The sequence below is a fragment of the Podarcis bocagei genome (assembly GCF_964188305.1).
Source record: "Podarcis bocagei genome assembly, chromosome: 1".
Classification (NCBI taxonomy): domain Eukaryota; kingdom Metazoa; phylum Chordata; class Lepidosauria; order Squamata; family Lacertidae; genus Podarcis; species Podarcis bocagei.
In genome coordinates this window covers 62,769,902-62,793,434 of record NC_138125.1, presented here as the reverse complement: position 1 = coordinate 62,793,434, position 23,533 = coordinate 62,769,902, and the positions used below count along the sequence as shown (strand labels likewise).

The window sequence follows — 23,533 nt, the reverse complement described above, 5'->3', positions numbered from 1 at the left end:
GGTCTAATCTTTTGGCACCAGACTGCAACAGCAGATGGCTCAGCAATGCTATTTAATTAAAATAACCCCATTAATTTCATATTCCATTTACATCTTACACCTGGACAACAGTGTCTAACCTTGTGAACTTCCACATCGGTTGGCAGGTCAAAATAAGGGCAGTGGGGTTTGAAAAATAATAAAACAACAATAAAATGTTGCTGTGTGTGTTGTTCCTGTTCAGAGTTCCAGCCACCCAAACATGACCTCTTCCAGAATTTTCAACTATTTTCCTCCTCCCACTCAGTTTTTCAGATAGCAGTCCATGACCACTTAGTATGTTCAGTACTCACTGGACTCTTTTTGGCTTCCTCTATTAGGTTTTTGTTCCCCCTTTACAAAAATGTACTTATACAAAACTTGGACCTTCCTGAAGCCTGCCAAGACTTCCCTGTTCCATAGGAATGGCACCATTTTGACTACATATGGACCAGCATTCAGAGAGAGAGTTGTTTTTAGTATATCAGAAACGGCTATTTTATAAGCCTGAGAGCTGCAATCCTTCCCAGCATACTACAGGGAGAGTAGCCAAAAGAAATAGACATGCTTATCCGATGGCCTTGTGCACAAATCACACAAATGAAGTACACATTGCACACACACATCAGATCACATGATTGCACATCCGCCCACACACACGACACATAGAGCCCCTATGGATGCACCAGAATACTACAGAAAACAGCACAAACTTTGCTGGAAAGGGAGGTAGAAGACAGGTGGAAAGAGATGTGATTCTCCTCCTCAGTGCGTTCTATAGGAGGGGTAATGATTTTCCTTCACATCTATCAGTGTTGTGATAGAGAGGAAAATCACCTTCCTGTCAGGATGCATCAGATCCCATCAGGGCACTCCCATCTCCTAACAATGGTGGCAGGAACAAGAGAAGAGATGTGTCATTCACCACCAGCAGTAAAATGGGCTGGGGACTAGTGGGCTGGAAGAAAGGCTTGTAGGGCTAGGCTGGGGGTTTGCCACCCATATGATATTGAAAAGTACCCTTTTCACATATGAACCAAAGCTCAATAGGAACAAATTCTACATATTGTGAAGGATATTAAGGCTTGTCTGGAGCATTTTTTTTAAAAGATAAAAAGTACCCACTCTAATGACTACATTGTCCTAGATATATCCTGATAAAGGTCTTCTGCTTTCAGTAGTTCGAGGGCACCCTGAGGTGGAAAACTTATTTTTTTATATATACAATTCTTACCCCACCTTTTCTCCCTTAGGAGCCAAAGGTGGCTTACAATGATAAAACAGATTAATATTTAAATACCATTCTAATGTTTAAAAATTTTTAACAGAGCGGCAAAACAACTAAACAGACCACAGGGTGCATAACACTAGCTCTTCTGCAAATCATCATCTAAGGGCCTGAATGAGCAAATAAATCATCAATTTATATTTAAGCAATTCAACCATGGGTGCATTTTCAATGTTCCTAGATGAGAGTTCCACAAGAAGAAGAGGAGGCGGCATTTGGACTTGATATCCTGCCTTTCACTCCCCTTAAGGAGTCTCAAAACGGCTAACAATCTCCTTTCCCTTCCTCCCCACAACAAACACTCTGTGAGGTAAGTGAGGCTGAGAGACTTCAGAGAAGTGTGACTGGCCCAAGGTCACCCAGCAGCTGCATGTGGAGGAGCGGGGACATGAACCCGGTTCACCAGATTACGAATCCACTGCTCTTAACCACTATACCACGCTGGCTTCCACAAGTGGGAAGCCACCACAGGAAAAGCTCTCCCTCAGGTCCACACTCTCCTCACCTCAGCCAAAGGTGTAACTATGATTTGATTGTCTGTTGCACAGCGTAGAACCCTGGGTGATTGGTACTGGGGGAAGATGCTGTACTTGGGTCCCAAACTGTTTAGGGCTAGACCCTGAATTGAAACCAGTACCATACTGGCAGACACTGCAAGGTGATCCCCCCCCCCCCAGTGCATAAGAATTCTTTCACAATATCACTTTACTGTGATAAACAACAATAATAAGGGGGTGAAATCACTGGTGCCAACTTTAGCACCACAGAAATGAATGAAACAAGTTGTTCCTGAGTCTGCATATATGTATATTAAATCTGTGACTGCTATTTTTGAACAATAGTAGTTTTTTGGTTTTTTTTAGTAATCCTGATAAGGGTAGAAGTAATGGAGAATCCGTTATAAACTCCGAACCCTTAGGGTCCTTATTGGGTTATTTCCATTACTGTGATTTGCAACATAATAACCTGGCAAAATTTGAAACATCCAATAATGACTTTAAGTATGAATGACTTTCATGTGGAGTATTATCTATTAAAGCCATGAAATACTGTGAAATTCATCGTTTTTGACATAATCATGCCTGTGAAATCCACTGCTGAGGATTTATTGGGCATACATTGCTTCATAGCAACCATCACTTCAAGCCAGAAAACTACACAAAAAAATTAGTGGTGTTGGTTACTAAGCCTTCTAAAATCCTATTTTAACATGCCAGTTGTAGCCCTTTTCTTTGCATTTGAGAGAATCTCGCACTGCATTCCTACCAATATTTTTAAAAGTACAGTGACTGACCGATAGTGACTGATAGTGGCACTCCAAAGTTTCAGACAGGACGCCTTTCCAGCCATATCTGGACATATTTTTACATGTTCTGACAGGAGCAAAGCTGATTTCTGGTTTTGTTTTTCCTCATAGCAATCACAGACTGTTAACACTTAATTTACCTGAATCCACTTAAAGCCTCAATGTATACACAATGTACAGTACACAGCAGACATCTCGCCTTAACCAAGATCTTTCTGCATCTCTCTCAAAGCAGGAGCCAAAAAGGAAACGCCCGCTACACAAACAAGTGGTGGCAGCTCAGTGACACTTGAGGTTCCCAAATGAAACTGGCAATGAAAGACAAAGAAGCAATGCAAAAATTGGGCTGGAACCTAGGTTTCGACACAGAACAGACCCTCCCCATCAGCTTTTAAGAGCGTGCAAACAAGAATCCAAAGTAGGTTACTGCTTCTCTCTTTCCCTGGCCAGGTGATGGAGGGAGCAAGGGATGTAAAGGTGGAGAAATATTTGAGGTTTTTTGACGGTGTGGGGGAGGAAAGGCTTGTGGTGGGAAATTCGGGACTGCATGGCAAAGTGAGAAGCCATGATGGCTTAAGGGTTTTTGTGAAGGTCCCGGCATTTTTGTGGCAATTGGAGACTATTTATCCAGCCTCTTACCCTAGAAACGGCCTAGAGGAAAACACAACACCCTCCTCCAGAGAAAAAGACAAACAATAATACACACAAAACCATGCCCAATAAAAGAGGGTGAGAACTCACCTTCATTGAACCCTGAATACAACCACTCCCCCAAGCAAAATAACCTTATAGTCTCCACTCTCCAGCACCATAGGCAGGCTGGTTTGGGGCATGTCCTGAACAGCTACTATCACAGTCCGGTTCATGGGTGATCAAAGTCCCGGCAGGGGACGTCAGGACCGGGGGCAAGATGGCGGGGTGGGAGCAGGAATGGGGGTCCAGAAGCCAGGAGTCAAGAAGCCAAGAGTCCGAGGGTCAGAGAGCTGGGAGTCAAGAAGCCAAGGGTCCGAAAGCAAGGAGTCAAGAAGCCGAGGTTCAAGGATCAGGAAGCAAGAAGCCAAACACAGCAAGGCAGGAAGCGTGTTGCTGTGGCAAAGAGCTGAAGGGAAATGCTGACCTTATATCCCTTCCCAGCTCTTGCCACCAGGTGCTGTGAGTTACCAATCGGCCTCACCCGTGAGGCTGTGCGTTGCCTCTTCAGAACAAACTTAGGAAGACCCCAGTCCTGCAAAGTCCTATTGGTCACAGGGCCTGGCTCCTACACGCACACCTGACAGCTACAGCCACTCAGGCAGATTGCTGACAGCCTCAGCAGGGCCTAATCCAGTTGTAAATACCTGCTGGAAACAACAAGCTCTTAGAGAAAGCTTTCTTCCACAAGAGGGCAGGGAAGCGGTTGTTAGTCAATACCTCTCCCTTGGAGCCAGCTGCCTCTCCCCTTTTTACCTCCTTTTGCTGTTTAAATGACTTTGCTAACAGTCCTGAGCAAAACCTAACAAGAATGTTGTTCTTCCTCCATTACCTCCTCGGTCTTCACAAAGACAGGTGGCACATAGCCCTGTCAGCATTTGCCTGCTTGATGTGCAAATGTGCTGTGAACAAAAAGTTCAGGAAATAACTTACATGCAGGGAGGTTAAGAAAAATGAAGCTCAGCCACAGGTAAATATAAGAACCACACAACAACACACATGGAATCCAATCACCTTCCTGTATACAGCACAGCTACCCACTATATCCCCACCTCTCACACACATACACCACATATTACACAATCTATCTCACTCGCACATTATCAGCACACATGATTGACAACCTCACAACTCAGTTATAACAACATGCTCTATGTGGTGCTGTCCTTGGGCTTGCTCTGAAAGCTCCGGCTGATGCAAAATGCTGTGGCAACGACTGTTGAGGGAGGCAGGCTCTGGCCACCACATAACCTTAAAACTTATCTCCATATGCTCCCACACCACACCATATGCTCCCACACACAAGGCTTTTAACAGCTTGGGTCTAGAACACATTAAAGACCACCCAGTTCCTTATATCCCTGCCTGATTACTGACGTCCTGGGGGGGGGGAGCCACGGTCACCAGTCCCCCATGGCTCTGCTGCATGGCTCATATCCACCAGTATTGTGGGCCCAACTTTGTGGAACTCCCTTCCGGGTGAGATCAGACACAGTTGGACATCCAGAGCCTAGTGAAGAGCTTTTTTATTTCAGCAGGCGTCATTTCTGTTCTTATAGTTAGTTTTCAGCCAATTTTGCCTCTATTGCATTGGTTCCGCCTACTGTACACCACTTAGGAACAACTGTAATGGAGTAATATAGAAATAGCTTAAATAAATAAAACTCATACTGCATATACAACATGTGTCCCCCCCCCATTCTCTCTCCAATATGCACACAAGAAATGCAGATACTAACTGGAGTAGTGAACCTTTTCCAAACTCTTCACAATTAAATTTGAGCTATTGGCACCAGCAGCCAACTCTGTTCTGTTGTTCGCTGACCTCTAACACTAGCAGACACCTAAACTTCTGTAAACAAGCCCAGCCTTAGGAGCCTGGCGGGGGGGGGGGGGTTGCCTCTCTCTGCGTCCATCACTGCCCATTAGTTCAACACACCTATCTGCTTCTGGCTGGGCCTCATTTTTGTTCCATATCCACACAAGCACCCATTTTTCTTAATTATTTTTTCCTCACAAAGGCAACAGAAGAATCAAGTGTTCTCTGTTAACTGAAAGAAAAGATAACTGTGCTTTTGGTCACTTTATGATAAACTACACAAAACGTGTTGAGAGTTAACAATTAATGGTAAAATTAAACAAAATTCCAAATGTGGTCAATGGAGGGAGGGGGGAATGCTGACTTACAATGTGTTGCAAAATCATTGTGCTGGAAACGTTAAAAGATTTGTAAGTTAATGCTTTACATCCTATAGATTTTGCAGCATAAAGAAACATAGATAGGGCCTGTTTTGTCTTAAGTGACCTACCGAGTATAGCTAAGGGAGGCAAATCACCAATATGACCTCTAAATGCACATTTTCTGTATTACATTCAGAGATTTGATGGTTCATCTCTCTTGTAATAATATTTAAATTATATTACACAGAACAGTGCTGAGCTTAAACAAATGGTTGGTTACATCCTAAGTTTAGCGTTAAATGTTGTCTTTGGACATGATAGGCTGTTCCTGGTAGTAAGGATATGATACCATGCAGAACAATAACATAACTTCTCTGCTGTTCTTTGCTTACCAACACAGGACTCCCCGGAAAGTGAATAGGTTCCATTGTCATGGAAACCGCTTCTGCACTCACAGTGGTACCACCCTGGGAGGTTAACACAGCGTGAATGGTTGTGACATTCAATGATGCCCTCTGCACACTCATCAATATCTGCCTCAGAGAAAAACACAAGCCAGCCAGGATATTAATTTCCTTTGACACCAACATTTGCGATACTTAAACACACACACTCTTCTAGAGATAAAGAAACAAATATAATACATATTTTAATGAATGGGTGGGCAATCTATCAGCAGCACACTGGAATTTTACCATTCCTTATCCTAAGTTCACTCTCTGCAATCCTGAGGACTAAACATTTACATTCTTTAAAACAAATGCAGGGAAGTTCCTGAGGGTTTTAATCAAGACCCCCCACCCCAAGCTTTGGTGACAGCTAGTTGCCAATCTCTTTTAACACAGCAGAAAAAGAAACACCTTGTTTTAAACTCTTTAATCCCTTTATCTACATATATTGTTAATTACTATAAGGATTTGGAAGTGCAATTAAACGTTTAAGTAGGAATTTTTTTAAAAAATATCAACTAGAAAACTGCTCCTTAGTTTTGTGTAGAAACAGTTGGTTCATAGGTTGAATAATTAGATTACATATATACCAAAACGGAAAGCTATGATTATGGTAATGATTGAAAAGAATGTGAAAACTCTGTGAATTTAAAGTCAGACCTTTGTTAGAATATGCAGATTTGCAGGGGGGAAGTTAATTGCTGCTTATCTCCCCACCCCACCCCCTCAATGAAAAAGGGGACCTTCTGAGCGTGTGTGCATGTGTTCTGTTTTCTCCCACCAGTTTTTCCTGGGTTCAGCCATTTAAGTCTCTTCTGCAATTCTCATGCTGCAAAATGGAGCTATTAGACTGAACCGAGGAATTTAAACAGATTGATGGGGAGAGCTTCCTGTATCACACACGAGATATTCAGGAGAGACAGGGGTGGTCTGGCAGCTTCCCACCTCCTTTTTTTTTTTTTTTTAGTTCCAACTGACAAAGCATGCCTGGGATCATGGGAGAGTCGCAAAGTCCCTTGGTCCCTGGTCCCTTGGTCTCTTTATAGATTTGGCCATGCAAAAGTGTCATTTGGAGGTTTTAATGCTCAGTAGTTGAGATAGCGTGAAGCTAGGAATTCTTGTCTGGCTCAGATTTTACTTTGTCTATGAGGTACCGGTAAATATTATGAGACCCTGAATTGTGTCTGGAGAATGATAGGTATCACTTTGAATTTCTGCACCTAAATGGAAAAAGGGGCAGTGGAGAGAGAGAAAAAGAGAAAATCTGAAAATATTACCTTGTGTTGCCATTACACAAACTGCAGCACAGTTAATATAGCTGGGCAGGATAAGAAAATTAGTACTCTTTTGGCCAAATTTTAGGTGCTAGAGTAATAGTCTGGCAGCAAAGATAGATGTTCAGTATTGCTTTTGGTTTTTTTAGGTGTAGTGTACTGTAGTGAGCCTAATTTCTAGCAAAATTGTTCTTAATCAGTAGTTGTTGTTATTTTAATGCCTGTTCAGCCTCTACAGCATAGATGGGGAACCTGTGGTCCTTCAGATGCTGGACTCCAAACTCCCATGTTCTCCAGTCAGCATAGCCAATGTTGATGATGGGAGTGGTTGCCTAGCAGCGTATGGAGGACCACAGGTTCACCCCCACTGCTGTATAGTATAAGTTGTTTATGATTTTGTTTTTAATATTTGACCTGTCCCAACCACCAAAGTAATATGCTGCTGCGGGGAAGCAAAATGCCCTGAATCAAGCAATGACTCTGACATCACCCAAACATGTATAAGTGTACAGTGGTACCTCGGTTTAAGAACAGTCCAGTTTAAGAATGATTTGGTTTACAAACTCTGCAAAACCGGAAATAGTGTCTTGGTTTGATAACTTTACCTCAGTCTAAGAACAGAATCCGAACAGTGGAAGGGCACCGTTGGCAGGAGGCATCATTAGGGAAAGCGCGCCTCGGTTTAAGAATGGTTTTGGTTTAAAAATGGACTTCTGGAACGGATTAAGTTCTTAAACCAAGGTGCCACTGTACTAGCAAGCACTAATACAACATTCACCCAATCAGTATACGATCACCTTCCTTTCACATTCTCTACCATCAACAGGTAATCAATCCATCATCTCAGATCTGACAGTGCTCATTCATTCAGCAGGTTTTGTGTTTGCTGGGTCCATAAAATGTAAATACAAAATTTTAATTGTCCCTTATCAACTTCAACCCTGGCATTAAAGCTAATGAAGTTCTAACAAAGATGCCAGGCTAAGAGCAACCTTGGATTTTCAAAGGAAGTGGCAAGAGGGGATAGTGAAGTGACTCCCTCTTCCTACAGTTCCAAATCTCACCCAGAGGGAGGAAATGCACATCTTCCAACATAAAGAACGCAATAATCAGAACCAAAACCTATCAAATAGCATACAAATTCATGAAACACCATTTAACAGTAAAATGCAAAAAAGTCCTGCTATTTTTAATATTTTATTTTGTAAACTATTTAGAGATGTGATAAAGCAGCATAAAATATCTTAAATAAGAAAAAATGAATTACAAATTTAGATGTGATGGGATCCTGTAGGATCCAAAAATGCATTTATGTGTCCTCTTCTTCCTGCTTGGTGTCTAAAGGATTCCCCCAAACTCTGGCAAACATGCACAAAAAGGGAATTCTATAGTTGTCTGTTAGCTGCACATCTCTAAATACTTTCAACATAGACATGAGCCACATTTTAATGGTTGAAAATATCAGATTTCCTGCTTTCTTGATAACTCATGTTTCTACTCTGCCTTATAGCTTGTAATTTCAAAAACATTGTATCAGGACAAGTTAGAGAATATGACAAAAGAGGCAAATATATTTTAACAGCAGGTATGTGAGCAGCTGTAGATGCAATGAAGCAAATAAGAGCATACTTTTTATTTTTAAATTGGCAAGTCAGATCTCCCAAAGTACTCCAATAAACATGTGTTGCCTTTACAAAGGTTCCCACCCTCCAGTTCTTCTGCAATGTGGTGCTGATACAGAGCTCATAATCTATAATAAACTTGGCAGATTATTATTGCACCTGGAATATAGTCTCCTCTGAGATTTTATGCTGTATGTTTTGGAAGGCAATGTTTAAAATTATCAAATTAATTTTATGTTAACCTTCAAGTAATTAAGAGGCTGTAAAATTTTTGAGGCTGTTCACAGGGAAAAATGGCTGAATACTCTGTTTAGATAGAACTATTACAAAATCCTCACTTGGATGATTTGCAGGATCACTGCAGGGGGTATCACCAATAATAAATTAGTGTCTTTCATTTTAAAAAAAGAGCTGTTTTCATTCACTGGGAATTACTTCTATCCAAAGAGGCAAGATTAAGAGCAATCTGAAAATAAATTCCTTCTCTTCAGATTAAGTACCGGTTTACACATGGCCGGGGCATGTGATTTTGTTCATATGTTGCTTTATCCACAGACCACAGGAATGAGTCTTGGATTCAAAGACCTTTAGTTGCAACAGAAACTAGGGCTTATTGGTGCAATCTGTGCAGCAGCATCACAGTTCTCATTGCAGGCTCATATGCAACAGCAGTGAGCACACAAGATAAAGACTCCAGATGAATGACATTTGGTCCATTTTTAGCTTTTGGTGGTGGTGGTGGTGGGGATTGAGCTCTGTTGTCAGGGACCGGTGTGGTGTGTGGTAGAGGCAAAGGACCAGGGGAGTGAACCAGGAGAGAAGACCAGTGATTTATGGGTGTAACACCACCCAAAATGCAGGAGCCAGGGGAGGAGGGAGAGTCAAGGTAGTCAAAGGTGGGAGGAAGGTGTGCAGAATGTGGCAGAAGAAGAAGGGATGATTCAGGTGAGGGACGGTTCAGTAGTTTCCCCACCTTCCCGCACTCCACTGTTTCCTAGAACCAGAAGGGACTTGAAAAGGAAAGAGCAGCAGCAACTTCTGTGCAGGAGAAGTCTCAGGTTTCAGGCACACAACCCATCAGAGGAGGGTATATAAACTGGAGGAGGGGAGGGGCTGCAACTGCGATAGGGCCCAGACCTGTGGACAGCTGCCTAGAGACTGGAAGCATATGAGTGTGTATCTGGAGCACGGTGGAAGTTGCTGTGTTTCTCTTGCCAATAAAGAGTTAACTATCAGATGTGTGTCTTCCTTATCTGGGATGGGCCATGACATCTGTTTATGGGTTAATTGAACTGGTTGATATGTGTTTGCTATGGATTTTTACTACTGCTAGATGGGATTTTATTGTTGCTAGGTGGGTTTCATTATTTTATTTGTTCAGGGTCAAACTTTGATTTATATTCTCATTGTTTTGTATGTCACCTAGACACCCACTCTGAAGCTCACTGCACAAATAAATTAATTGTTAGGATAGCTGTAAACCTCAGAAAAGAGGGCTTGTAATATTATAAATGGAAACAGATTTCAGGTAAGGTTGATGATGGCACCCACATTCCATTTAATACAACCCCTGTTCAACTATAACATTAATATGGGACTGAAGAACAGGAGAGAAGGAGCAGAAATCATATACCATGTCAGAGCATTTTTTCAGCAGGAACTCGCAGGAACTCAGTTCTGGCACCTCTCAGGTGGGTGCCATTGTCATTATAAGAGAACAAAGGAGGTGTTCATGGTGAGTTCCAGCACCTCTTTTTCTAGAGAAATAGCCCTGACAGTGTTCATTGCCGAAACCTGTTTTAAACTGTGCTACTGTCTGTTTTACATCACTTCATCTCAATGTGTACAAGTTGCAAAAATCAAACATGTGTCAGAATGCTTTATAAATCCTAGTTCTATGGGAATTTCATTGTGCATTGACAAGAAAAAGAATTGTGGGTAGGGCAAAAATTAAAAATGTGCACTTTAAAAACACCTTGCATGATTTCTAAATGTTAGGTGAGCTTTTAAGGGGTTTGTTCGTAGACTTCAGTGCTGCCATGGGTGCTGCTGTGTGCTTGCCTTTGGATAATCTTGTAACGTTACCTTTTATAGCACCAGTAGGGCCAAGATATATCTGGATCACCAGCTCTAAGTCTTATTATTTATTTCTGTATATTTATTTCTGCTTTGCAGATTAGCCACCAGCTTCATTCAGATCACATTTATATTACAAAATGCCCTAATAAAAGGAAAACCCTTCTGTTATTTAGCGCCAATTCATTGTTATTTTTAATCTTGCCATAGTAACAAAATGTAAAAATGGTCACTTGGTATTCACTCTAGAATAGTCCAATATGATAATTTGACATAGCAAGCAAGCAGCCACACTGTAATCTCATCATTTATCATTTTGACTTATGATATATTTAGCCTGGTGATGCTTTCAATTCTGCTCTTGCAGCCTCTACTGCTGCTCTTCCTGTTAGCTGCATCTTGGAGAAGTTAATTTCAGCTTACGAATGCAGCACAAAGCTAGCTGCCCATTACTATGGTTTGTGTGGCTTAAAATATTAAGCCTTCTCCAAGACAGTTTTCCTAGAAGTGGAATTTATCATGATCTATTCATGTGCTGCCGCTGATAGAACAAGTTAAATCCTATTGAGTAAGTTCAGCTGCAGACCATTTACACACAAACTCCCCTTTTTCTTTCTTCCCTTTGTATTATAATTCCCTAGCATTCTGATGTAAAGATTGCTTCCATGGATCAGTCTTCATCTGACCTCTCTAAATTCAATTTTTATTTTTTCATTTGCAAAAATCAATAGAATTTTCCTGCAGTTCACTCTTGTGGCCCAGTAACATTGAAAATATATTTGATTTAGATTTATGGAGATAGATGTTAACTGCTTGGTAGATTGCTCCCACAACATTTAAAACATGAGGAACTCTGGGTCCTTGTTAACTTCTCTGAATTATGGAGAAAAGGGTCAAACAGTGCAATGTTATGTAAATTATTTTAGGAAAGTGAAGTATAGGACTGGATTACTTTTAAAGTAGATCACTGTCACATGTCAGAATTGCAACATTATCTATCTGATGAAAGAGCTGAGGTTAGAATTGAAAACTTAATATCTATTTGGAAGATACAAGAAGGGTTGTTAATGTACCCTTCATGTCAAACTCCAGCACTTACACAAAAGCTAAAGGGGGGAGGACCAATGAAAAGGGCCTCAAGCTAGGCATATTTTCATTCTGACTAAATCAAATACAGACAATATGTCACTGCTGAGCTGACACATAGTGGAGGGTGATATGAATGGATTCCTTGCTTCATCAAACACAGGATAAGAGTGATTCAAAGAACACAATAATAATAATCCTCTACAAACTGGAATGAGCAACACAGTGATTATTTATGAATAATACTTTTGATACTTGTACATACCACTTTCAGTATTCAAAGCACAACACATACAGCATTATTGTATCCATTACAACAACTTTGTAATGTAGATTCGTATAATAACCACGATTTTCTCTTTTGATTGGTCCAAAATACTACTGTTGAACTGAATCATGACTAAATGAAAGGAACATATCTTGCCAGTCCTAGCTTGACTGGCTGCCATTTTTTTCTATGCACAAACCAAAATGTTGGTGCTTACCTTTAAACCTGCATATGGATTGAGAGACAAATACATGGAAGATGGCCTTTGCCCACATGGAGGTGCCTGCATGGCAGGGTTAGCTGAATAAATGGTTCTGTCAGTTGTGACACCTTACCTATGGAACACTGTTTTCTTAATGTCTTCTGGGTGCCAAACGAAATCTTTCTATTTATCCAGGCCAAACTAAATGATATGTGAAATGCATGATCATACATGGACTGCAGTACATGAGAAAAATATCAATTAACCATTCTTTCTAGCTGCAGTAATGATGAAAATCACAGCATTGGGAGAAAAGTTTGCCACTTCACTGCACAACAAAAACCCCATCCTGATCACCCATCCCATCGGCAACTTAAAGTGTGCAAATGAAAGAAGAAAGAATTGTACGTGAAATGTTGTCATTTAAGTCTGGCCCTTAAATATTACTTGAGCTGATCCATAATCCTATCAATCAATCAATCAATCAATCAATCAATCAATCTAATCTCTGCTGTGGGTTAAACCACAGAGCCTAGGACTTGCCAATCAGAAGGTTGGCGGTTCGAATCCCCACAACGGGGTGAGCTCCCGTTGCTCGGTCCCTGCTCCTGCCAACCTAGCAGTTCGAAAGCACGTCAAAGTGCAAGTAGATAAAGTGCAAGTACCTTCCAGCGGGAAGGTAAACGGCATTTCCGTGTGCTGCTCTGGTTCACCAGAAGCGGCTTAGTCATGGCTGGCCACATGACCCAGAAGCTGTACGCCGGCTCCCTCAGCCAATAAAGTGAGATGAGCGCCGCAACCCCAGAGTAGGTCACAACTGGACGTAATGGTCAGGGGTCCCTTTACCTTTACTTGTACTTCCAGTTTACTTGGTAACCCCCCTCCCCGGGAAAAGCTAATGTTTGAATAGCAGCTGGTTAAGGAACAACATTGAGCAGATGCCATGATTTGATTTTATCTGGACTGTGTGTCGATATGGCAGCTAGCTGCAGTGGAAGGCTCCTGGACTGATTCGGCAGAAACACCAGTTTGTGAAGAGATGATGTGAATTTACAAAGGGGAATCTTGGACTACAGATTTGGACTATAAAGAAGAAGAGTAAGACATAAAATCCACACAGAAACATTTTATTTGCACTTAAACTCACTTGCAGAATGAACGCAGAGGCTGTTGGAAATAATGAAGGATTAACATCAGAATGTATTAAGGGAATTATTGTAATATTTTGAAATGCAGTAGAACTATGAGATGATTAGGATTCCCTCCGATCTCAAAGCATGGGAAGTCAGCTAAAAAATAATAATTTATAATTAGGCATAACATTGGGATTTGTTTGATTATTGGATAATTTGTATAATTTGGAATATATAGTTTGGTTTGATTGGAAAATTTTAATAAATATTATTTTTAAAAATCAATCAATCAATCAATGCACTTAATATGCTTTCAATGCTCTGCTGTTTTAAAATGTTTTCAACAATTGATTATATTGTTTTGTTTTGATTGTTTCATATTTCTGTCAACAGAGTGGTACTGAAGGATAGGATTTAAATATTCTAAAGATTAAAAGTGTTGCAGACAGGATGCAGCGGCTGAATGGAAGTAGCTTGCCTAAGATCACACGGTAAGTTCATAGCACTACCTGAGTTGTGGTGCGGTCTCTTACAGAGAAATGCAAGCATCCAGGCTCTGCCTATTATGAGCATACCAAACAGCAGACAGTAGCCACCAACCGGTGGCATCCTCACCAATGGTAGCCAGCAAAAAATCCTCAAAATGAAGTGTTGGATCCTGTGCCAACTGTGTGGCTGACATTTGACAGCAAAAGACCTGATCCAGGCCTCTCTGCTGCTTCAGCCTGAGAAGAGTTAGAGGGTTGGACTGGATGAACCATGGGAACCCTTTGAACTCTACAATTCTATGAAGAAGTATTTCCCCCTGTTCCTGTCTTCTATCTTGGCTGGTGTGAATGGTGGGGCTGTGCAACTGCCACTCTATCAAGCCCCACGGCTACTGGCCAAGGGCTTGGATTGACGCCTTTGCCACAATGCTCATTGACATCAGTTTACTTCAGAGGCCCTTTTCTACTCACGTGGGCTCCACAAACATTTTCCAGGTTTCTAAATCACATATGGGGCCTACATTAGTAGAACAGCTTTTTCATTTGATATCTCTCTGACTCATGAATGGCAACAGAGATGGCAATGGGGGATAGGAATGGAGCTAGTGCACTCATTATGCCACAGCCACCCCGTCACACAAGGTATTTAGCATGCCTGAAAACAGGGCTCATTTGCTGTATTAAGGTTTGGATTTGAAGAAGAGTTTGGATTTGATATCCCACCTTTCACTCCCTTTAAAGCGGCTTACATTCTCCTTTCCCTTCCTCCCCCACAACAAACACTCTGTTAGGTGAGTGGGGCTGAGAGACTTCAGAGAAGTCCAAGGTCACCCAGCAGCTGCATGTGGAGGAGCGGAGACGCGAACCCAGTTCCGCAGATTACGAGACTACCGCTCTTAACCACTACACCACACTGGCTCTCAACACAGAATTCATCTCTGGTCCTTTATTCTTCCCCATGATTCCTGTTCAGGTGCTTTATGAATAAGGCAGCTATTCACAGATTCCATTGCATGTTAAATACTTTTTCTATCATGAACATAGCTTTGCTAACAGGTTGAACAACGTCACCCTGTAGTGACTTTTTAAGTACTTTTTAGTCAAGTGCAATATTGTTTTGTTTTGTTACGAAATAGGAGAAGAACTGAATTTTGAGGAGGCTGCATCAAGATGCCAACCCTGTCCTTTGAGAACAGGCCCATTCTGCTAAAAAAAAAAACAAGCACTTTAGCAGTTTGCATTATTTATAAAGTTATTTATGCAGGCATGATAGGACAATTTGCCTCAAAAAATAAAACATGATGGTTTCAGAACCTAGTAAAAAACAAAGAATTAAAACAAGTCATTCTTTTAAAATGCTTCATCATCTTCCTGCCACACTAAATATACTGAAGGAAAGTTCTGTTAGGTTGTATAATACCAAGAAAATATAAAGTTTTAATGAGACAGAAGTGGGTTTTTCAAAATCACGGCCTTTGTTCATAAAAATCTTAAAGAGGGTTGCTGCTTGCATTAAAATAAATCGTATGTCATTTCTCTCTGGCTTTCGGTTGAATAATTAATTAAATTATAGGACCAGCAGTAGCAGGTGCTCAGATCCCAGCCAGGCTAGGATTCTACAAACATCAGCTCCAGAATAATGTAACCAAACTGAATAGAGGAGAAGGGAAAACTCAATCACATAGAAATGCTTTGGCTGCTAATACGCAAAGAATGGAATGGAAAATCTAGAGATGGCTCTGATTATTTGGCTCAATAGCTTTCCAAAGACTTATTAGAATACCTCAAGCCATTACCAAGAGACAACACTAATATTTCCTAACATTTCACAAATGAAAAAAGAGGCACTCTTGTGCGCTTAAGGTGCCTCCTTCCTGCGCTGCTCCTTTTGCCAGGCCAACTCTTTGTCCTCCTTGATAGTGGCCTGAGGTGGAAAGAGGAAGGGCTAAGGGTTTAGTAGGGTTGGCAAGGGGTAGAGGGTTTGGTTCTTAAGGAAATCAGCCCTGAGTGCTCACTGGAAGGACAGATCGTGAAGCTGAGGCTCCAATACTTTGGCCACATGAGAAGAGAAGACTCCCTGGAAAAGACCTCGATGTTAGGAAAGATGGAGGGCACAAGGAGAAGGGGACGACAGAGGACAAGATGGTTGGATAGTGTTCTCGAAGCTACTAGCATGAGTTTGACCAAACTGCGGGAGGCAGTGGAAGACAGAAATGCCTGGCGTGCTCTGGTCCATGGGGTCACGAAGAGTCGGACACGACTGAACGACTAAACAACACCAACAACAAGAGGGTTTGGTGAGGTGAGGTAGGGAGTCACTGAAGGGGATAAGCAGGTTTGGCAAGATTAGCGAAGGATTGGAGTTTGGGGCAAGGTGTATGTGGGGGTTTGACAGGGTCAATGAGTTAAGCAAGCAGGGACACAGCCCCTAGTATTTAAATATTAATTTAAGTTGTTCTCATATTTGATGGCCACCAGGACACATTCTGCATTCCTTAATGCACATTTAAAGATTATGCTAAATTAAACAGTAACTTCAGGATACAAAAAAGCTTCACCTTGATTTTGCTATCCAGTTCCTAAGGTTGCTAAAGCTTCCAGTTTATCCCCTCCTGCATTTTGCTATGCATGCTGATATAGAAACAGTGGATATTGGCAGATATCCCACATACATAATAAAGAATCCTAACACTCTCTGTATTAAGTTTCACTATTTTTTAAAAAAATGAAACATTTCTTGCTCTTTAAAGAGCTGAAATTAAAGAACAAAAGGACAGATATATATTTTTGACAAAGGCAAGCAGGCTGTCACTGAAGAATTAAGGGAAAGTTTGTCAAGAAGGAAACCAACTGTTTTAGAAACAGAACAATCTCCTTAAGTGGGACATGGCAGGCATCCAAAATCTTAACAACTCCAGCTTACAAAAACATGACTACTATTATATATGTTTGGACCAACGTTGGGGTCCACATTCAATTTCTTCTTCAATAATCTGCTGCCCCCCAAGTTACAAAAATGTATGTGTGGTTGTTCAACTCTTATCCCCCTTCCCCACTTCCCTTCCTTCCTTTCCTTTTTTCTTTTTAAATAGAGTCAACCCCCAACCCATTTTATTAAACCATTTTGAGTTGGTCGACTTTGAACAGAAAGCAATTCTCCCGACTGGGTGCTGCTTCAGACATCAATAATTCCAATTAAGCCAATACAGAGATATGACTACATCCTTTTGCTAAGCAATTTTAAAAAGACACAACTGAAATAAATGGAAAATCCTGCAAGAGAAGCTAAGGGACTTGTCAAGTTTTATTATTATTAATAATAAAGCTTTTCAAATATATGACACGTGTTCAAAGAAATGTACTTTAGTTATATCATAATAGATCGTTGTGAAAGAAGTAAAAAGATACAGCTATATTTTATTTATCTTGTTGTTAAGCCTCCTCTTGTTGTTGTTCAGTTTAACAAACCCTTAATATTCCTGCTTCGTTGAAACTGAGGCCTGATTCCTATATAAATGGACACCACAATTTCTTACGGCTTCATGCATGAACACACTATTACTTTCAGCACACCCTGTAAATATTTCTATTAAAAAGGCTGTGTCTGGGGCGATGGGTCACCTCTGATTTTTTATTTATTTTGTGATGTCTATGCCACATATACTAGTCATAACTTGATCTCATAGTTTCTGAGCAATGAAGTAATGAACAAATGTGTATCATTATATACATACCCTCAGGAATGAATTAAAAGTGAGGAGGGAACAAAGTTCTCTTTAAGGAGCCTACACCTATGAATGATTTGTACTGTGAATTTTACCGGAGTGTGAACATCCATTTCCTGAGCATTTTTGTCTGTCATAGAAAGGATTAATACATCCTCTCCACAAAGTAGATATGCTAGCAAGAATTCACTGAAAGTATTTTGTGCAATATTCTCCTTTTGAAAAACAGACTTGGGAGTAAGGCAGACCTTCTTGAATGTCATCCACAGAACTTTCTAATGCTGTTTGCTTGTTGCTTCCTATGTAAATGCAGCCAATGTTTGTTCACATCTCCTTCTCTTACCTGCAAGCAACACCCCTCTAATCAAAATTAGCATTGTGTCCTATGATTTATTTGTGTCCTATAATTTACTTGAGCAAACATCTACAAAGTGATAAGAACCCAAAGCATATGCCAGTTTGGGACACTGCTTGTTTTTGTTCGCTTGTTTGTTTTTACTTTTAAAAAAAAATAATACTGCTTTTTGGTCCCAAAATTGTTTACCCAGAAGATGGAAACAAACAAACAAAATAAAAAATCAAAACCTTTAAAAAAATTAATAAAAAGAACAGTGTGTGATAGGGATGGCTAGAGACCGTCCCACTGTATTTTTCTGTATTTTTCACCTGCTTAGAGACTCCAGTCAACAGGGCCTGTTGGTAGAGGATGGCTGTGAAGGGACAACACAAGCAGCTTCCCCTCCCTGTGCAGTGACCTGATAAAGCAGATAGGAAATAGCTAGGATGAAATGTAGCTTTGGGGCTTGAGGCTTGAGAACTTCTTATAACACGTGAGGGAGCAGGAGCAAAAGACAAGCAGGGAGAAAATGCTTGGAGAAGGTTGCAATGGTTGGCTGGCAAAAGGGAGGGGAACAAAACTACAGCAGGGGCAGTGAATTTTGTTTCACCACCTGAGATGAAATGGGATGTACTGCCATGCCGCTGAAGCATCCCTTACCTAGGTTGCGCAGCAGTGCCTGCACAGCTCTTGAGAGATTTTAGGAGATTTCCCTGTTTGCCTAAACACGAGCAGCGAAGGGCTGAGCTTCATCTGCCTTGGGAGTAAATTCCACAACCAGGGTGTTTCCACAGAAAAGACTCTGTGTTTTTCTCCAACCAACCAAACCTTTCTTGGTGGAGAGATTTAACAGTCCTCTAAATTTGATCTCAACCTACATGCATTTTCTCCCTGCTTGTCTTTGTCTGCAGGTAGGTTACCTAGCAAGGAGTGCATTGTAAGCTGCTGATCATATTTCAGTTATTAGTTCCAAGCTTTCATGTTTCTGAAAGGTTCGGTGCAGCAGCAGATGATGTGTTGGGGCTGCGCTGCTCACCTGACCTCCTTCCTGTTGTGTCACTGCTGTATACCAAGATGGAGAGGGAAAGGGCTAAGGCAAGGGCACTATGGTGCAAATGTACAGGAAGGAACAGTGGATTGCCTCCACCAGCACTTTTGTATCACATTGACCTCACCACGGCTTCATCCTTCCTTGTCATTACCCTACAGTTAGATGGAGGTCAGGTGAGTGGCAAAGCCCAAGACACTGCCCATTGCTGGTTTGATAGCCACATTTCAAAGTACACACACACACACACACACACACACACACACACACACTCCAATAACAGTGAGTTGCTGGATTAGATTAGATGCAGTACCATTTTTCTATCTGCCTGATAGAATTATATAAACTTAGGACTGCTAAAGTTTGGTTCCAGCCCAAAAAGTTCTTCAACCAAAAAATTTTGGAAACTGAAAAAACAACAACAATCTAGCGCTTGAAGTACAATCACTTGGCAATAAATACAAACACACATCTTAATTATATAGATAGCTCTAATGCCACTGATCCATGGCTGCTGGGAAAAGGTCACAGACATTAAGATTTTGCCTTCAACTAAGTATAAATCAGTGATGTCTTCCTGTAATTTAATAACCAATCCACAATTCCCCTTAGTCTGCAGTACGCTCTGTGTAATTGGTGGCTAAGAAGCTGATGCATCACTGTAGGGTTAAGGGGTTGAGCAAATCTGGGAGAATACTAGTTTATTTCTACTTATATTGTAGCTATGCTGAAATGAATAGAGAACTGAATCCTGATAGAATTAATGCTACAAGTGTTTTCTCAATGAAGGAACTGCTAAGCTTACACTGCATTACTTTTTGGGTTTTGTCTTGACTCTATGCTTAAACCAGGGAGTCTCTCCTTCCCTCCCTCTCTGTTGAATACTTTTGTATTTAACTGCAGCATAAATAATTACACTGATGTATGCTACTAAAGGACCAGTCCACTGGTGTGGCTGAAAGCCTAGCAACTTTTGGTGCTGCCTCCTTGAAATTTTCCTCTCCATGTAATCATGAGAATTGGTGCTCCTCACTTTCCTGGTTAGTGTCTGATGTGGATCCTCACTCTCCACCTCCTTCTCGGCCAGCCAGACCCACATGGTTGCTGGCAAATGCCCCTCAGCTGTAGCAACCATGGGGGCACTACCTCCCAGCCAGTAAGCCAGGTTCAAATGTACAAATTAGGGCCCAGGTCTCGCAGAATTCTTTTGCTGGCTGGCCAGACATTGGTCACAGCCATGACCAGCAGGATTTTGCTGATTTCCTTCTTCCTTCCAGTGTGTTTTCCTTTTGTGTTACATCTTTTTAGATTGTAAGCAATTTCAAGTGATCTGTAAACTTCTCTGGAGCCCTTTTTGTTGGAAGACAGGAACAATTAAAAAATCTCCAAATAAGTAAGACATATCCTTACACTCAAGCATGTTCTCACTTGAGACATGTCTTTCTATTCATTATTTCCTGTCGTTTCTAAAATACTGCTTATCCCGATTTTGTGTCTTGCCTTTTTCACTCACTTTCCATTGTTATCCAGGAAACTATTCATTTGCCAACACACAGAAATTTTAATCAAATGTTTGCAGGAATTGTCAGGTTTTATTTTGAAGTATTTATATACAACCCTTCATAATATTGGTCAGGGCTACATATCTATACAGGTAACTTTTTCTGTCTACATGTTGAGAAGCCTGAATATTCCTAATCCTGCTGTGCCACTGAAGGGGGAAGGGGGGGAAGAGTGGCTGACAATGAAGATTCTGCTCAGCAGCCTCTTCCAGCTACCCTTAAGCTTTCCTATGGACCATGAAGCTCTTCTTTCTTTTGTATGGTGTGCTTGAGTATGCTGCTTCAGTTGACTCCCCTTGATTGATTTTGTCTGGGTGGTTGCCTAGTCCCTGGCCACCGCTGGTGTTTTAAAGGCCTGTTTCACGCTTCCTTTGTTTTCCCTTCAGCTTGTTACACTATAGATGCTGAGTTCATATGGGAGGCACAGATGAGCACTTTGGAGTCACCATGTTGTGAGCTTGTCAGCTGATGGGCTTCCATTGTGCTGGCAGCAATAATAATCTTAATGCTCTGCATCCGATATGATGAAGGCTTCTGCAGTGCTTATGTGAGGTTATTTGCCCAGAAAAGCTGAAGATGAATGAGGAGAGATCATCTTTAGGGAGGCATTGTTTGGCTGACTTACATGCAAGTAAGCTACTGGGGCTGTTTTAGCCTCTTTAATGTGCCAGTGGGAGATATTGGATCAAGAGAGCAGTAGGAAAGATATGAACAAGTCTGCCTCTAACAATGCTTTAAGGGAGATATATTTCACAATAAGCCTTTGCTTGGTTTTTATTGCTCATTTACCCATTTTTATACTTTCCTGTTCTCATTCTCTCTCTTCCCCCTTCAATATTCTACTGTTCCAAATGTAGATGCTAGTAAAAAATAAAATAGAGTGGTTTATACACACAGGAAAGGAGTATTTCTGTGGAACTAATTTCTTATATTTCAGGGTTTTAAGAATCAAATTCAAAGATCAATGTATGGTAAGCTCCAAAGCTTGTAGCAAACAAGCTGCATTCTTTATATGCTCACGGGCATCTACGCTTTATTCCAATGCCTTGTTAAAAATGATTCCTTTGCAAATCTTGCCAGTCAGTAATAAATAATAAGGAACTAATAACATATTTATAAAGAAAAAACATATTTATAAAGAAAAAAAGTAAAAGCAAGGGTAGAATGCCACTGCCCACTTATTGCAATGTCAAACCATGGGGCTTATGTCTATGTTTATCTGAGTGAGCTGCACTGCGCTATTAAGCTTCTGGGCTTAATTCAGTGCTTCTTAGTTAAAACACTCCTAGTCCAACAAGAAGCAGGGGTTTTCCAATCTTGGTCTTGAATTATGTCCCTACCTGCAGCTGGATGGTTTTTAAAAAATGGTTAGGGCTGACCAAAACTATGTTTCATTTGGCAATAAAATAAAACAAAAATAGAGTGTCAAAAAGCAATACCCCTTCCCAATGATTTTTCAACCTCTTTCAAATATATTTGTCTATTCATTTACATTGCCCCCCACTCCCATTTTCAATTGCCTTCACAATGGTATCATGTGATTCATTATCATTTTAGATTACACATGTGATTAATCCAGGAAAGAGAATGTAGCTATCCAAGGATACAAGATTCTGATATTCAGGGGGAAAGCAACACAATGTGAATGTTTATACAAAGTGTTGTCTACGAAAACCAATGTTAAATACATGAATTCACTGAATGTGTCTTTCCCCCACCTTTACAAAGAATAGCTGCAAGGTGCCCTGATCAGTTTTTGAATGATTGATGTCAATGTTACCTTCTCTCCCAGTGGGAACAGCAGCTTGGGGAGTGGTGATCACTGACACCATGACAAGGGGAAAATAGTTAACAAAACTTTCCTGCAATCCTGATCCAGGATGTTAAGTGCATCCACTTATTTTATGCAGCATCCAGTTTGCCCCCCCCCCGTTATTAATCCTTATCATCTTCTGAATAGGAAGCATTATTATAAGGTAATAGGTCTTGTGCTGATCAAGGTTCCAGCACCATCTGCCCATCTTGAAGGTATGTTTGCAAAATTCAAAACACTTTCTCAAACACTTCTTCCCTTTTAATATTCTAGTATGTATGTAATGGTTTCAACATTTTATTTAAAGCAAAAGAAAGTATGTTGCAAAGTGATTCAGTTTTATATATCCAGTGGCTTTGTAAACCCATCACTGAGAAGTTTCTGGCAACTTGATCTAATATTGGAAAATTAAACAATATATTAGAATGACAAGGGGGAAAATACTCCTTTTCATTTCTGAAGGCTAAAATAACATCTTGAGTGAAAATGTAATTGCCTAAAAGAGAAGTTTCCCTGGGTCTACTAATCTTACCCTTGAAATACTGGTACAGATGAAGGCAGAAGGGGAAAATAGATGGGTGCGGTTTTTCCCCCTTTCAAATTATTAATGAGGATGCTTCTAGCTGCTTCTAGAGCCAATTTTGGGGTGGGTAGGTGGGTGGGTGCAGAAGTAAAGAAGCCCCATTGCACAAGGGGCAGATCCTCTGCACCCCTAGTTTGAATTCAAGATAACAACTCAAAGTAAGCATCAGGAGTGCACTGCTAATCCTTTTGCATTTTAATAGCAGCTTGAAGAATCCCAGATCTGATGCAATATATGTTCACAGGCAAGGGAAAGGTGGGCATGGTTTGCCCAAAATGGCCTTACAGAATGATTTCATCCCCACTATCTCATTTTCAGAATACAGTGGTACCTCAGGTTAAGTATTTAATTCATTCCGGAGGTCCGTAATTAACCTGAAACTGT

General features: G+C 40.8%; 1 protein-coding gene across 4 annotated transcripts in view; it reads right to left on the bottom strand.

The window, feature by feature from the left end:
* Positions 1–23,533, bottom strand: part of NELL1 (neural EGFL like 1) — a 379,279-nt gene that overhangs the window by 30,041 nt on the left and 325,705 nt on the right. For 2 of the 4 annotated variants that reach the window (XM_081164500.1, XM_081164499.1), the window contains one exon: positions 5,876–6,016. The exons of the other annotated variants lie outside the window; for them this stretch is intronic. In XM_081164500.1, the coding sequence (XP_081020626.1) occupies positions 5,876–6,016 (141 nt within the window). The remainder of the gene's footprint in view (positions 1–5,875; positions 6,017–23,533) is intronic. 4 annotated transcript variants of the gene reach the window in all.